Source organism: Achroia grisella, unplaced genomic scaffold (genome assembly GCF_030625045.1).
Source record: "Achroia grisella isolate CSIRO2021 unplaced genomic scaffold, CSIRO_AGI_Agris_v1 utg1056, whole genome shotgun sequence".
In the NCBI taxonomy this organism is placed as follows: domain Eukaryota; kingdom Metazoa; phylum Arthropoda; class Insecta; order Lepidoptera; family Pyralidae; genus Achroia; species Achroia grisella.
Genome location: NW_026712564.1, coordinates 158789 through 172323, shown reverse-complemented (window position 1 = coordinate 172323; position 13535 = coordinate 158789). Strand labels below are relative to the sequence as shown.

The 13535-nt window shown below is 40.2% G+C and overlaps 3 protein-coding genes across 3 annotated transcripts; 2 read left to right on the top strand and 1 right to left on the bottom strand.

Moving 5' to 3' along the window:
• The first annotated feature begins 3180 nt into the window (after nucleotides 1-3180).
• On the top strand, nucleotides 3181-4137 carry LOC131848648 (uncharacterized). Its single transcript, XM_059198607.1, has one exon. The coding sequence runs from the start codon at nucleotides 3181-3183 to the stop codon at nucleotides 4135-4137; it is 957 nt and encodes a 318-aa protein (XP_059054590.1).
• A 1662-nt stretch (nucleotides 4138-5799) lies between these two features.
• On the bottom strand, nucleotides 5800-8275 carry LOC131846596 (leucine carboxyl methyltransferase 1). The gene is made up of 3 exons (XM_059195971.1): nucleotides 7782-8275; nucleotides 7241-7424; nucleotides 5800-6990 (listed from the first exon to the last, which is right to left on the bottom strand). Exons 1-3 carry the CDS (start codon nucleotides 7998-8000, stop codon nucleotides 6431-6433), a joined length of 963 nt encoding a protein of 320 aa, XP_059051954.1. The 5' UTR covers nucleotides 8001-8275; the 3' UTR covers nucleotides 5800-6430.
• A 307-nt stretch (nucleotides 8276-8582) lies between these two features.
• LOC131848555 (uncharacterized) lies at nucleotides 8583-11617 on the top strand. Its single transcript, XM_059198504.1, has 4 exons — nucleotides 8583-8887; nucleotides 9667-9836; nucleotides 10747-11002; nucleotides 11123-11617. The coding sequence occupies exons 1-4, from the start codon at nucleotides 8809-8811 to the stop codon at nucleotides 11380-11382; spliced, it is 765 nt and encodes a 254-aa protein (XP_059054487.1). The 5' UTR covers nucleotides 8583-8808; the 3' UTR covers nucleotides 11383-11617.
• The last annotated feature ends 1918 nt before the right edge of the window (nucleotides 11618-13535 follow it).

Here is a 13535-nt window from a genome sequence, read left to right as displayed (position 1 = left end):
ATGCTTTATATGTTTAACAGGTAACCACTCTGCCAAGTTTTGTAAAACATCTCTCAGATGCCACGTTTGTAAAAGACGTCACCATACATTACTGCACCCCAGTGTGCACAGCGTTGCAAGATCTAATTGTGAAGTCAATGGAGGGAGTGAGGAAATTTCGTCTACTGAAAATACAGAGTCGACGAAGGAGGTAACGGTAAATCATAGTATTACCACAAAACACTTGAAGCCTAGTGATTCATATCTTTCGACAGGAAATTGTTATGGCACAGTTTTACTGACCACAGCTCATGTAAAAGCTGAGTCGAAAGATGGAACATACAGGGATATAAGAGCTTTGTTAGATCAAGGGTCACAAGGTTCATTTATTACTGAGATGACAGCTCAGTACTTAGGATTAAAAAAAATGCCATCCAGGCACAGTATTATAGGTGTAGGAGGAGACAAAAATGTCAGGTCCAATTATACAGTGACAGTCAAAATGCAGTCTAGAGTAGATCCAAATTATATTATACAACTTAAGGCTTATGTATTAAAATCTATTACATCCCTTCTTCCAGTTATGAAGGTTAAGAAGGTAATAGAATTGGTTGACCTTAATAAGGATGAACTGGCTGATCCTGAATATTATAGACCTAACAAAATAGATGTTTTGTTAGGTGCTGAAATTTACAGTCAAGTCATTCGAGAAGGTTTGAGAAGAAGCTCGACTGGATCACTTGTTGCTCAGGATACAGCATTCGGTTGGGTTATATCTGGTGCTATTGATGCAGATTATAATTCTGATGTTCAATCGCATATTGGTGTTATGCATACGATCGTAGATTATGATACGTTATTGAAACGGTTTTGGGAGCTGGAAGCGGAGCCATCTGAAAAAAACAAAAATGCTTACACCGGAAGAAGCGAAATGTGAGGAATTATTTGAGAAAACTACCAGTCGAGATAAGAGTGGTCGTTACATTGTTCGACTTCCGCTACGAGATGCTGAACCAGAATGTAGGAAAGGTGAAACTAGAGTAATAGCTGAGAGAAGATTAAATAGCTTACAATATAGATTTCAAAAGAATAGTAATCTTAGAGAAGAATATACAAGAGTCATACACGAATATTTAGAGCTTCATCATATGACCAGGGTACCTAGGGAAGAAGAAAATAATAAAAATGCCGTGTACTTACCTCATCATGCAGTCATTCGGGAGGATAAAACAACCACGAAGATACGAGTTGTATTTGACGCCTCCTGCAAAGGTAAAAATGGTGTGTCATTAAATGACAATTTAATGGTTGGTCCTACCTTGCAAGCCGATATTCATCATCTTATTACTCGCTGGAGAACGCATGCTATTGTTTTAGTTGCCGATATTGTTAAAATGTATCGGCAGGTTTTAGTTCATAAAAATGATCGTATTTTTCAACGCATTTTATGGAAAAATAAACCAGAAAACGAGATTGAAGAATACGAGCTTTCTACGGTTACGTTTGGAACTGCTTCTGGTCCGTATCTGGCTGTACGTTCATTACAACAGGTTGCTCGTGATGAATGCCAGAATAATCCAATAATTGCAAAAATAATTTTAAATGATTTTTATATTGATGACCTCATGACAGGAGCTGAAACAATTGAAGAAGGATTTAATATTTATAAAAACATGAATAAAATTTTAGTGAAAGGGGCTTTCAGTTAGAAAAATGGATTAGTAATAATAGAGACTTATGCAATCAAATGAAAGAAGAAAAATTAAAATTAAACCAAGACTTAGAAATAAAGGTTGATAATAATCATAAAATTCTTGGACTTACCTGGGATCCTCATGCTGATGTTTTTCAGTATTCAGTGGAAATCCAGCGGCAACTAGAACCTGCAACAAAAAGAATTATTGTATCCGATATTTCACGGTTATTTGACCCTCTAGGATGGTTAGCACCTACTATCATTTTAGCTAAAGTTATAATTCAAAAGCTTTGGCTAGCCGGGATTAAATGGGATGAAGAAGTTCCTAGTAACTTACTATTGGAATGGAATACTTACCGACATGGATTAGTATCATTGCGCTCCATAAAAATTCCTCGTTGGTTGGGTACACGATGTAAAAATGTAAAAACCGAATTACACGGGTTCTCAGACGCCTCGAAAATGGCTTATGCGGCCGTTGTCTATATAAGATCCGTCGACTCGGAAGGCAACGTACATATTTCGTTAGTTACCTCAAAAACGAAAGTGGCACCCATCAGACAAGTGTCTATTCCGAGGTTAGAATTGTGTGGTGCAGTGTTATTAGCGAGATTGATTGTAGACGTAGCCGATGATTTGCATATCAATCAGAGCGATCTGCACGCTTGGACGGATTCGGAAGTCGTTTTAGCGTGGTTAAATAGCCATCCAAGCCGCTGGAAAACATTCGTTGCCAACAGAGTCTCAGATATATTGAGTATTTTGGATACACATCACTGGTCACATGTGTCCTCTAAACAAAATCCCGCAGACTGTGCTTCACGAGGTGTATCTCCTACTGATCTGGGTCAGACTTCAATTTGGTTTCAGGGTCCAGAATTTTTAAGGCAGAGAGTAATAGAGTATAAAAAACCAAAACATCTGATAACTAAACTCGAAGAAGTTAAAGTTCATACAACTATGTTGGATCTTACATTCTGGAACAAATTCTCATCGCTTTCCAAGTTACTTCGAATTGTGGCTTATTGCAGGCGATTCTTATACTTAAGAAGTCCAGTAACAACGAGACACACTACTATTTACATTACTCCTTCTGAAATAGATGAATCCAAAGTGGTATGTGTTAGAAAATGTCAAGAAGAACAATTCTCAGAGGAGCTGGAGGAACTAAAAAGTAAAAAAAGCTTATGTACAACAGGCAAGGCACTAAAATCGTTAAATGTTTTTATTGATTCTACAGGAATTCTTAGAGTTGGTGGACGATTGGAGATATCTCAATTGAATTACAATCGTAAACATCCAATGCTAATTCCCAAAAACGGCCAATTTACACATCTTCTTATCGCAGATGCACATGAAAAGACTCTGCACGGTGGCCCTCAAATTATGATAACTTACCTCAGATCTCAATTTTGGATCATTGGCATGAAGATTCTGGTCAAGGCTTACACGTAAGAAAATGTGTAATCTGTATTAGGTATTCATCGAAAACACGAGCACAGTTAATGGGACAACTGCCATCTCCACGCGTGACACCATGTCGGAAACCTTTTTTATGTAGTGGAGTAGACTACGCCGGTCCCATTAATATCAGGGTCTCTAAGGGCAGAGGTAACAAGTCTTACAAAGGTTACATTGCACTCTTCATATGCATGTCTACACGCGCTGTGCACTTGGAAGCAGTTAGTGATTTGACATCTAAAGGGTTTCTGGCTGCATTTAAGAGATTTGTTGCCAGACGTGGCCGTTGTTCTCATTTGTATAGCGACAACGGCACTAACTTTGTGGGCGCTGCGCGGGAGCTAAGCGACTTATTCAAGGAGGAAAAATCCAAATTTATACCAGAATTGGCCCAATCACTTGCAACCAACGGAACAGAGTGGCATTTTATCCCGCCTCGTGCTCCTAACTTTGGGGGGCTCTGGGAGGGGGGGATAAAATCTGTAAAATACCATTTAAGAAGAGTTGTTGGAAACTCGACGTTGACCTTTGAAGAGATGATAACAGTGCTGGCACAAATTGAAGCGTGTCTTAATTCGAGACCGTTATCATACGTGGCTGACCAAACCGAAGAAACAGTGTTAACACCAGCCCATTTCCTAGTCGGTGAACCACTTGTTGTAGTACCCGATTCAAATTATGAGGATTCTGGTATAACTACTCTTAGACGATGGCAACTATCACAGAGAATGTTGCAAATTTTTTGGCGTCTTTGGTCTCAGGATTATTTAAATCAGTTTTTACAGCGACATAAATGGGCCCACCAAATACCGGAACCAAACATTGGTGATATAGTACTGGTAAAAGAAGACGATTTGCCTCCAGGTAGGTGGTTATTGGGAAAGGTAGAACAGAAGCACCCGGGTCCTGATAAACTTACACGAGTAGTAACTTTGAGTACTAAAGATTCAGTAATCAAAAGGCCTACCTCTAAATTATGCGTGCTACCTATAACTAAATAACTATGAGTAATATTTTGTTTGAGATCAGTTTCGTTTCGCACTTATTAGTGTATATATACAAAGTGTCAGTAAATAATTCAAATATGTCTAGGTAAAAGTATTCATATGTAAGCATTATTATGATATGTTGCATACATGCGTAGGTCAACAGACCAGATTTGTTTATTATTTTTTTTTTTTTCGTTTAATTCACTGCGTTGTATCTGACTAACTGTTGTATTGTATACATGATAAGGTGAAATTTGTTGATATTAGAAGATCAAAGTTAAAACAAGATCTTATAATTTTTGCATATTAATCATCAGCATGTTACTTCATTATAGTTTATTGTTAATTGTTTACATTTTTTTTACATAATTGTTATTAGATATAACTATGGCTTAATTAAGATAATTTAGTGATTTAAATAATTGATACAGTAGCAAGGTGGGCGGTGTTGAAGGACATACTTGTCATAATATGTCCTTGGTGGGCGGTATGTTAGATGTTTTTGTTTGTACCTAAGCACATATTTACTGCAACATTTAATTTTACCACCTTGTTCTCTGTTTCAAACTACCCACATATAATTTGATATTTTTATTTTTATTTTTTTTATGATGGTAGATAAATATCACAGTTGAGAGATGGGGTGTGTCCTGTTACGTAGAAACAGTACTATTATTTTTCCTCGCAATAAAATCAAATATAAAAGTAAATCATTGACTTTTCAATAATCTCGCCTTTGAAAACATAATAAAAGTTTCAATACTGTCTTTACCATAAGGACACATGGGGTCCGTTTCCAGGGCCCCCGTTCTCAGGGGGCCCCCAAGTGATTAACAATTTTTATCCAAAAGGGCCCCGTATTCTTATATGCCCAAGGGCCCCAGCCTAGTTTAAGACGGCGGTACGTAAACTCGACCAGAACCACATCGCGTCTGCATAGACTTCAAGGGGACCAATCAACGGAATCATATCACAATTTAGCACATAAATAACTCTCGATATAATTTATTCAACATAACTGTAAGTACACCACATCAAAAAGTATCATAAGCACTGACTACATACGATAAACATATTTAAAGAATAAGAAAAATTGACCGCCTACATACAGGAGGCGCCCGGGGTCGCGCCGTGTTCAGGTTTATTGAATAAAGTTATGGTGCGCGAGGGATTATATTACCATACTATACATCATACTGCTAGGTACTCCGCGCGCTCTCACGCTGCAAGAAACTACTATATAACACCACATTATTTGGCTTTTCTTTTCTAGTCGGCCAATTATTTTTTAGGTATTGATACTGTCATAATTGACATTTTCATACGATCAGTTATTTAGCAACAGTGGCGGCGCTAGATCACGCGTGGACGTCGGCGAAATTAGGGTTCGCGAGGATTCCTTTTTTCGCAGTCAAGAAAACGTTAAATTACATAAAAAATATAATTAAATTAATATATGAGTAATCGAGATTTTGTGCTAATCAAATGATGCCAAAAATTACAGAAATAGAAATTAAAATAGACAAACTTTTCGGCTTTTGGTCTTACTGAACATTTTCAGGATTATGTCATAGCTAATATAAGTCGCTATTTCAGCTTCAAATGATAGAACTGATAACACAGATGGTCTCTCTGACTCATCGTGCTTCTCAAGGTCTTAAACCATTTTAACTTTGAGAGGCTTCTCTCAGCAGAAGCTGTCCTGACGGGAACTGTGAGCATGATTCTAATGTTATATAAACATTTTGATATATTTAAATTCCGTAAAGTACTAATCATTCTCTTTACTCGTGCAACTGTATGGAAATAAATAAAAATTAATAACTAAATTTTAGATAATTAAAAACTTTGCGCGACCTCTCTAGCGCGAGGCCTTCGGCGATTGTCGAGGTCGCCGACGCCTAACACCGCCACTGTTCAGCTACAAGTAGGCTTCGTAGATGACCTACAAAAATTCATAAAGGGAATAAAATTACTCCTCAGAGATTTTATTTCTATATACAACCGGAACGATCGAAAAGTGATTTAATACAAGCATGCTCCTAGTATTAGTGACTAACTACTGCGGCAGCGGTCGGTCGACATCGTACTTCCGTAATAAATATATACGACTTCACTCGCCGCCACAATATGAACAGTTTCGGTCGCGTTCACATTTGGCAGCGCACATTCTCGGGACGGCCGCGGCGACTTCTCAAATCACGTACGCGTGGGATCTACGCTGGACCGTCGGCTGCCGGCGCGGGGGGGCGCGGCGGGGCGCGGCGGGGCGCGGCGGGGCGCGGCGGGGCCCGCCCGGGAGGAACTAGGCGTTGAGGTCCATGTCCGCGAACACGGCGGAGCGCGTGGCGACGGCGAGCGCGTAGTGCGAGTGCAGCTGGTGCAGCAGCTCGCGCTCGTCGAGCATCTCGAGCGCCTCCACGCGCAGGCGGTCGTCGTCGGGCAGCGCGCGCCACACGGCCGTCATGTCCCAGCAGCGCGCGGCCTCGAACCCCAGCCCCCGCAGCCGCGCCGCCTGCTCCGCGGGCGAGCCGCCGCCGCCGCCGGCCAGGGCGCAGCCGCGCGCGCTCAGGTTGCGCACCATGACCTCCCCGAACTTGTCGCCGAGGTTGCACTGCTCGTAGACGAGCAGCGCGCAGCGCGGGAACTGCGCGGCGAGGCGGCGCAGCAGCGCGTCGGCGGCGTCGGGCCGCAGGTACACGAGCACGCACTCGGCCAGCAGCAGCGTGGGCGGCGCGGCCGGGCCCTCGCCCGCGCCCGCCGCCGCCAGCTTGCGGCGCACCTCGCCCAGGCAGCGCAGGTCGCAGCCCGCCAGGTGGTACCCGTCCGAGTGCAGGTCCCCCTCGCGGATCACCACCTCCCCGTCTGCGACACGTACATACCATACATCCTACGTCACCCACCTCCATAAGCATAATCACCATCATCGCAACCTGTCTATGGTCCACTACTGAATATAGAATGGTGATATGTAATGTGATATTAAACGCATGCAGTGAATCATAATGCAATATAAATATTAGACTAAGAAACTTTCTTATACTTTTATTATTGCAATACATTTCATGTTCAGCCTGTACATATACAAATAAAATATTTTATAATTACAATTTACCTTCATTACATATTTTCTCTAGAAGCTGCTTATTCCTCTTAATTATGTGACATTTTTTAGATGTAACAGCTGGAAAATCAAGTTCTATAAAGTTGCCTACGGCCTGCGTAGTCTCCTTCAACCGCCAGTACAGAGTATCATATCCACACCCCAGGTTGATTATTTGACATTTGGTTCCACATCTCTGCAAGTAAACAACAATATCTGATGCTACATTCCAGTAAAATATTATATCTAATGCAATGTTTGCTACAAACATGAACAAAACAATACATAAATAAACCTGCACTGTCACTGTACAAACTCATATAAACCAGCTACTTGTGATATCACAATCATGCTCAAGTTTGTTTCCGTCATCAAATAGACATTATTGCATAACATATTACTACAATATTTAAATGCAGCATTAAATGCCTGTATTTACATATATATAACTACGTTTTATACCCGTTACAGTGATAGTTAGGCACTTTAGACATGTTAATTGATTCCACGACGGTGCTCCCTACAACCAGTTTCATTTTACACTTGTACTAACCTCTATAAACTGATGTATAAACATCTCCATACCTCGCACTCGGGCATAGTAGCCGCGATTTATCTCGGGTGCTTTTCTGTCTACGTGCTTAACGAAATACGAAATATAGTCGTCCTTCCAGTAGCCCAGCTCTACTGCGGATCGCTTGCACTCTGTGGCGTCCGTGTTGGTGCCAATGATGGCTTCATCTTCCGCAGACCACGATATTATATTATCCATCTTTTCGATTTAAACAAGTTTTCTATTAAAACATATCGATATTACAAACAATTGCTATTTGATTTAGCGATACGCAGGCGGTTTGCAGTCGACGCAACAAGGCCTACATTACAATATTCACAGAACACCCGATAAATTGTTGACCGGCGAACTACAAATAAATATATCACTGTCGATATATCAATAAGGTTGAAATGTCTAATTTAAAGTATCTTATGAATTTATGAAAGAATTTTATTTAGCAATATTTTATAATAAGTAACGAATGACAGACAGACAATCAATTCCATAATGACATCATAGAAATGACACTAAAATATGACAATGACATTCTACAGACAGAGGATTTACATTCTTAATTCAATTCAATAGTGTAAGAGCTCATACTTTATTTTTTAGCTATCGGTTAGTACTACTAAAAACTTCCCTTAAAATTCTACTTTTGTAGAAACATCCCCCAACAAAGATATTTGGGGGATTTTGAGCAAAATTAGACGGAAAGAAAGACTGCACTGGCACTATTAGTTTGACAGTTTGGTGATCTGTACTGTATACTCTTTTGACTCTATATGATCCTTGGACTTGTGTTGTGTCATTAAAATGTCATAATAGAATAATATATATATTATTGTAAATTATTATTCTTATAAAATAATTATTTCATTTTATTCTTCGCTGTATATAATTATATTGTAAATATTTACTTTTTAATTTTTTTATATTGCATGTAACTTTGAACGAATTCTCATGATGTTCAGAAACAATTTGTTTACAATCAACTCGTCATATAGTCATTAAAGTATAAGAAATGGCATCGTATTATAATAATTTACCAGTTATTTTAGTGAGCGCTAAAAGTACAACAGCCGCCAAAACATTAATTTCAGGTACCGGTCTACTTTTAATATTATTTTTCATTGTCTAGTTAAAACATTAGTAGAACGAGTGGAATGTTCAGAACATCGCAACCGCTCTTAAGTCATACTAGCTATACCCGCAGCTTCGTCCGTGTGGAATTTAACTTTATTATTGTAAAACAAAATAATTTTTCTAAAATAAAAGTAGCCTAAGTTACTCTTTATTACATCAGCTACCTGCCAAAAAATCTCTTCGAAATCGGTCCAGCCATTTCAGAGATTAGCCGGAACAAACAGACAGACAAACAAAAATTGTAAAAAATGTTATTTTGGTGTATGTTCTTTATTTATATTCATATGCGCGTAGTAAAAAAATAAAAAGTTATAATTAATTTAGATAGTAAATTAACTATCTTAGTTATAATGAAAACTCAAATAAAAAAAATAATTAGTGGTAAAAAAAATCAGCAAAAGCTGAGAAAATGCAAACATAGTGTAAGTAATAATCATCTTTATTTGTCTCAAACAAAAACTAACACAATTGCTGCGGATACAATAATAAAATTTAAAAGTAATGAAGGAGACTACAACAGTCTATGACTCAGAGGGGGCAGTGAGTCCACCCTCTCTGCTATTCCGTTATAGCCTTTACCAGTTAATTAAATCTATAAGAGATTGATGTTGATGATAGCACATTAAATTCTTAACTACTTTAGTAGTCGTTTAGAACTTAATGTGTAATAATTAATAAAATATATTAAAGTAAACATAAAAATCGACAATAACTATCATGTTGGATTTGTTTTCAGAAATAATAGACAATGTACCACCAGATTATGAAGGTGACGGGCACGTTTGGAGGATAGTGAACAAGTATTACACGGCGGACGTGAGGCTACACCCACACGCTGATGACGAAGAGTTACAAATAGATGAGCACCTGATAGAAGCACACATTATATATCTTGAAGAAGACGAGGTACCTCATATTCTGTTCATTACAGTTGATACATACAGTGGTCATGGTAATGGATTACACTAATCTTAAAATAGAACTGACACATCAATAAAATACATATCAATAAAATTGGAGTGTCTGTTTGTAATATGCAATAACCATTTTTTACTTACTACCTGCATATGAATATAAATGTGGTACATACACTAAAATAATATTTTTTACAATTTTTTTCTTTTGTGGGCAGGTAGGTGAGGTAATAAGGACTAACTTAGGCTACCTTTATTATAGAAAAATTCTTTTATTTTAGAAAAAGGATGTTAAATTCCTCATGGATGAAGTCGCGTGTACAGCTAGTATGTAATATAATTTCAATTCAAGTTGAAAATCAATATAATAACTCCTAAATATAAGTGGAATAGAGGATCACTCAGAACTCGGATGAAGATCAATAAAATATTCAAAAATATTTTGTTCTAGTAATATTTTTTTAATATTATCTTTATTACGTATAAAAAATTATAGAGATATTAAGTTAGTATTATTACACTGGCCTAGAGCTTTCATGCAAGTTTTGGAGTTAGTTGGAGCTAACTTTCTTGGACAATAATGATGATAGATGCTCCTCCTTTTCTTTAAAAAATAATTGTCCATAACACAGCAAAAAGACTAAAAAGAGCAAATGTCCTGGAGCTGGATGAAAGATATTTAGTGAAACATGGGGATCTTGTCCAAGGATAGAGATCCTCCCACCCCTACTATCAACGGCTCACCTGCTTATAGCACCAGTAATGATTGCCGATAGCCAACTTAAAAAAAATATTTTGGCTCAGCTTATGTGAAATACGGTGGAAGGATGGATATCCGTACTTCCACCACCTTCCACCTCTCACTGTACAGCGGGTGAGGTGAGTGATCGGTGTGTGTGCAGTGCTCGGCGGAGACGGCGGCGCGGCGCGCGGCCGGGCCGGGGGCGGCGCGAGCGGCCAGGGCGGGCGGGCCGCGGCTCGTGGGCGGGCGGGGGCTCGAGGGCGGGCGGGGCCTCGGGGGCGGGCGGCTGGCCAGCTGGGCGGCCCACGCGCGGTACGAGCTGGCCGACGACGGCCTGCCGCGCCTCAGGGACGCGCTGCACGCGCACCTCTGGCCGCGCGCACCCGCACCGCCCCACGACGCCCGCTCCTCGCCCGGTACCTACCTCGCATATTACTCTATTTTCGATACTTAAACAGTGAATTGTACACTAAAAGTATTCAACGTTTTCACATGTCGGTTGCAGTAGTAGGAATCACAGTATGCTCGTTGTTCAGATACGACGTCGTCGGAGGAGTCGTGGTCGGAGTGGGTGAGCGCGGGGGGGAGCGCGGGCGCGGAAGACGAGGAGAGCGCGGGGGAGGACGTGGAGCGCGCCGAAGAGTTCGCGGCGGCGCTGGGGGCGCTGCCGGCCGCCGCCGCGCACGCCAGGCTGCAGGCTCTCACCGGACACGAGCGCCGCGCGCGGCTGCAGCGCGCCGAGCACCTGGTGGCGGCCTTCTGCCGCGCGCTCGGACACCGCCCGGACGCCTGCTGACCGCCACCAGGCTGCAGGCTCTCACCGGACACGAGCGCCGCGCGCGGCTGCAGCGCGCCGAGCACCTGGTGGCGGCCTTCTGCCGCGCGCTCGGACACCGCCCGGACGCCTGCTGACCGCCACCAGGCTGCAGGCTCTCACCGGACACGAGCGCCGCGCGCGGCTGCAGCGCGCCGAGCACCTGGTGGCGGCCTTCTGCCGCGCGCTCGGACACCGCCCGGACGCCTGCTGACCGCCACCAGGTCTACCAGTATTATAAATAGTTCGCGCGCGGCTAACGCGCCGAATATTTATAGTGCTGTTACCGCGCGCTTCATTTAAAATACACCCCCTGAGCAATTTAAATTCTTACCTACTTTTTCATTAACAATAGTACATAGTAGAGACTGAGTAAATCTGACCGGACACTAGCGCGCAGCGCGCTCTAACAGCCGACCAATAAGCCTTACCTTTTTCCGCGCGCTATGGAGAAAGTATTGAATCAATACCTTAGAATTGAGATGATGTGGGATGAGAAAACCGTTGTCATCGTGACTAAAACAAAATCATAAAACTATATGAACTTGAAGGAAAAAGGCCAGTATTATACATCTTTGTAACGTTATATTTATAGTGCTGACAATAGCCCAAAACCCCATTTAAAATACACCCCCTTCATAATTTAAATTTTAATTTTTCATTAACAATAGTACATAGTAGACGTAGACTGCATAAGATATTACAATGAAATTGGAGGTCTCGGAGACATGACATGTTAAACAGAATGACAACGCTTTCATAATCAAAACTATCGAGATGATATTGAATCATTTATATATGCGATGATGCTCTCTATAATACCATGTGCGGAAAAACCCAAAATAGAAAAACTTAGTTTTTATTTAAAATCAGACATGACCACCAGTTTTCGTTCCTATGTCACTACTAACATTATGTAATCTCCGGCAATAAAAGAAACCTGACTTCATAATTTGGATTTGAATTTCCTACGTAAAATGTATGTGATGCGAACGATTATGCCGAAATTTTCCGCCCTGATTCAATATTTCATTTTTTTAAATTGTTACTTTATTTGTAAGAAAGAAAGATGAGAAAGAAAGAAAAATCATTTATTAAGCAGTGCTCTGTAAAAAATACAATATAAACAACAAACGAAAAAAAAGACTTAGTTTTTTATAAAATGTACATATAATTAAACTTTTCGTTCCATAATTAAAAATAAACATAAAATAATCATTTTTTACATCCAATAATGCACTGAAATGGCTCCACTCAGCTTTAATGTATGTCCTACGTGAACATACAGCTGGTTTTCATGCGAACAAAAATATACATATATATATAAAAGGGGGGAGAGAGAGGGCAATATTTCATAATTTAAAACAAAATTACAACTATTTGTATATTTTAGTGTTATATATTTCATTCATTTACAATAAGTGCCTAAATCGGGATGTTTTTACAAATTGACACTCCTTGGTTGTTTAAAACTTGCTTTGGTTGTTACGCGAGGCGAGAGCGAGGCCCCGGGTGATTGCCCTGTTCGCCGCCTCCTAAGGCTGCCACTGCCACTGTTCTCCAGTACCATGTTCTCCCATGTCCAGTAGTGATTATCTTTAATTTTATTCTAAATAAATAAAACTGCATTACATTATTTGGACTGCGTTTATTTGAGAGTTAATTGTAAAGAATGCCCTTATATTCTGTAATCTAATTGTGCCGTTTACAGTCCACTATGGGTACGGCTAGGCCTACCCACGGTACATTGGTACGAGATATAAATTGTTGCCAAGCAAGCCCACGCTTTATTCTGATATGTAAGTTTTACCCAATATCAAAGTACAAAACTATCTCTACATGGTTTCTGTAATAAATTGTTTTATTACGCATCAAATACCTATAATATGTAACAAGTTGTATGCAGTTAACATGCATTTATTTTTTATATAATTAGATCAAATTAGACGACAATAACAATCAAACAATTGTTGTGTTTCCAACTCATAAGTCAGAACTGTACTTTGATGTCGTGTAACGCTAGAACATTCACAAGGCCCACGTGACGCCACCGCCACTATTTCATAGACAAACGTGTTCCATCTTAAAAATTAAAACCGTCTATAAAATGAAATTACGTGCTCTAGGTAATGTAA

What these genes read in the sequence shown, in the direction of transcription:
- LOC131848648 (XM_059198607.1), top strand. Translation starts at nt 3,181, where the DNA reads ATGGGACAACTGCCATCTCCACGCGTGACACCATGTCGGAAACCTTTT.
- LOC131846596 (XM_059195971.1), bottom strand. Translation starts at nt 8,000, where the DNA reads ATGGATAATATAATATCGTGGTCTGCGGAAGATGAAGCCATCATTGGC. An exon ending in TTATACATCAGTTTATAGAG is followed by an intron (nt 7,425 to 7,781) that starts GTTAGTACAAGT and finishes GTTTACTTGCAG; the next exon opens with AGATGTGGAACCAAATGTCA. An exon ending in AGAGAAAATATGTAATGAAG is followed by an intron (nt 6,991 to 7,240) that starts GTAAATTGTAAT and finishes TACGTGTCGCAG; the next exon opens with ACGGGGAGGTGGTGATCCGC.
- LOC131848555 (XM_059198504.1), top strand. Translation starts at nt 8,809, where the DNA reads ATGGCATCGTATTATAATAATTTACCAGTTATTTTAGTGAGCGCTAAA. An exon ending in TATATCTTGAAGAAGACGAG is followed by an intron (nt 9,837 to 10,746) that starts GTACCTCATATT and finishes GTGTGTGTGCAG; the next exon opens with TGCTCGGCGGAGACGGCGGC. An exon ending in CGACGCCCGCTCCTCGCCCG is followed by an intron (nt 11,003 to 11,122) that starts GTACCTACCTCG and finishes CTCGTTGTTCAG; the next exon opens with ATACGACGTCGTCGGAGGAG.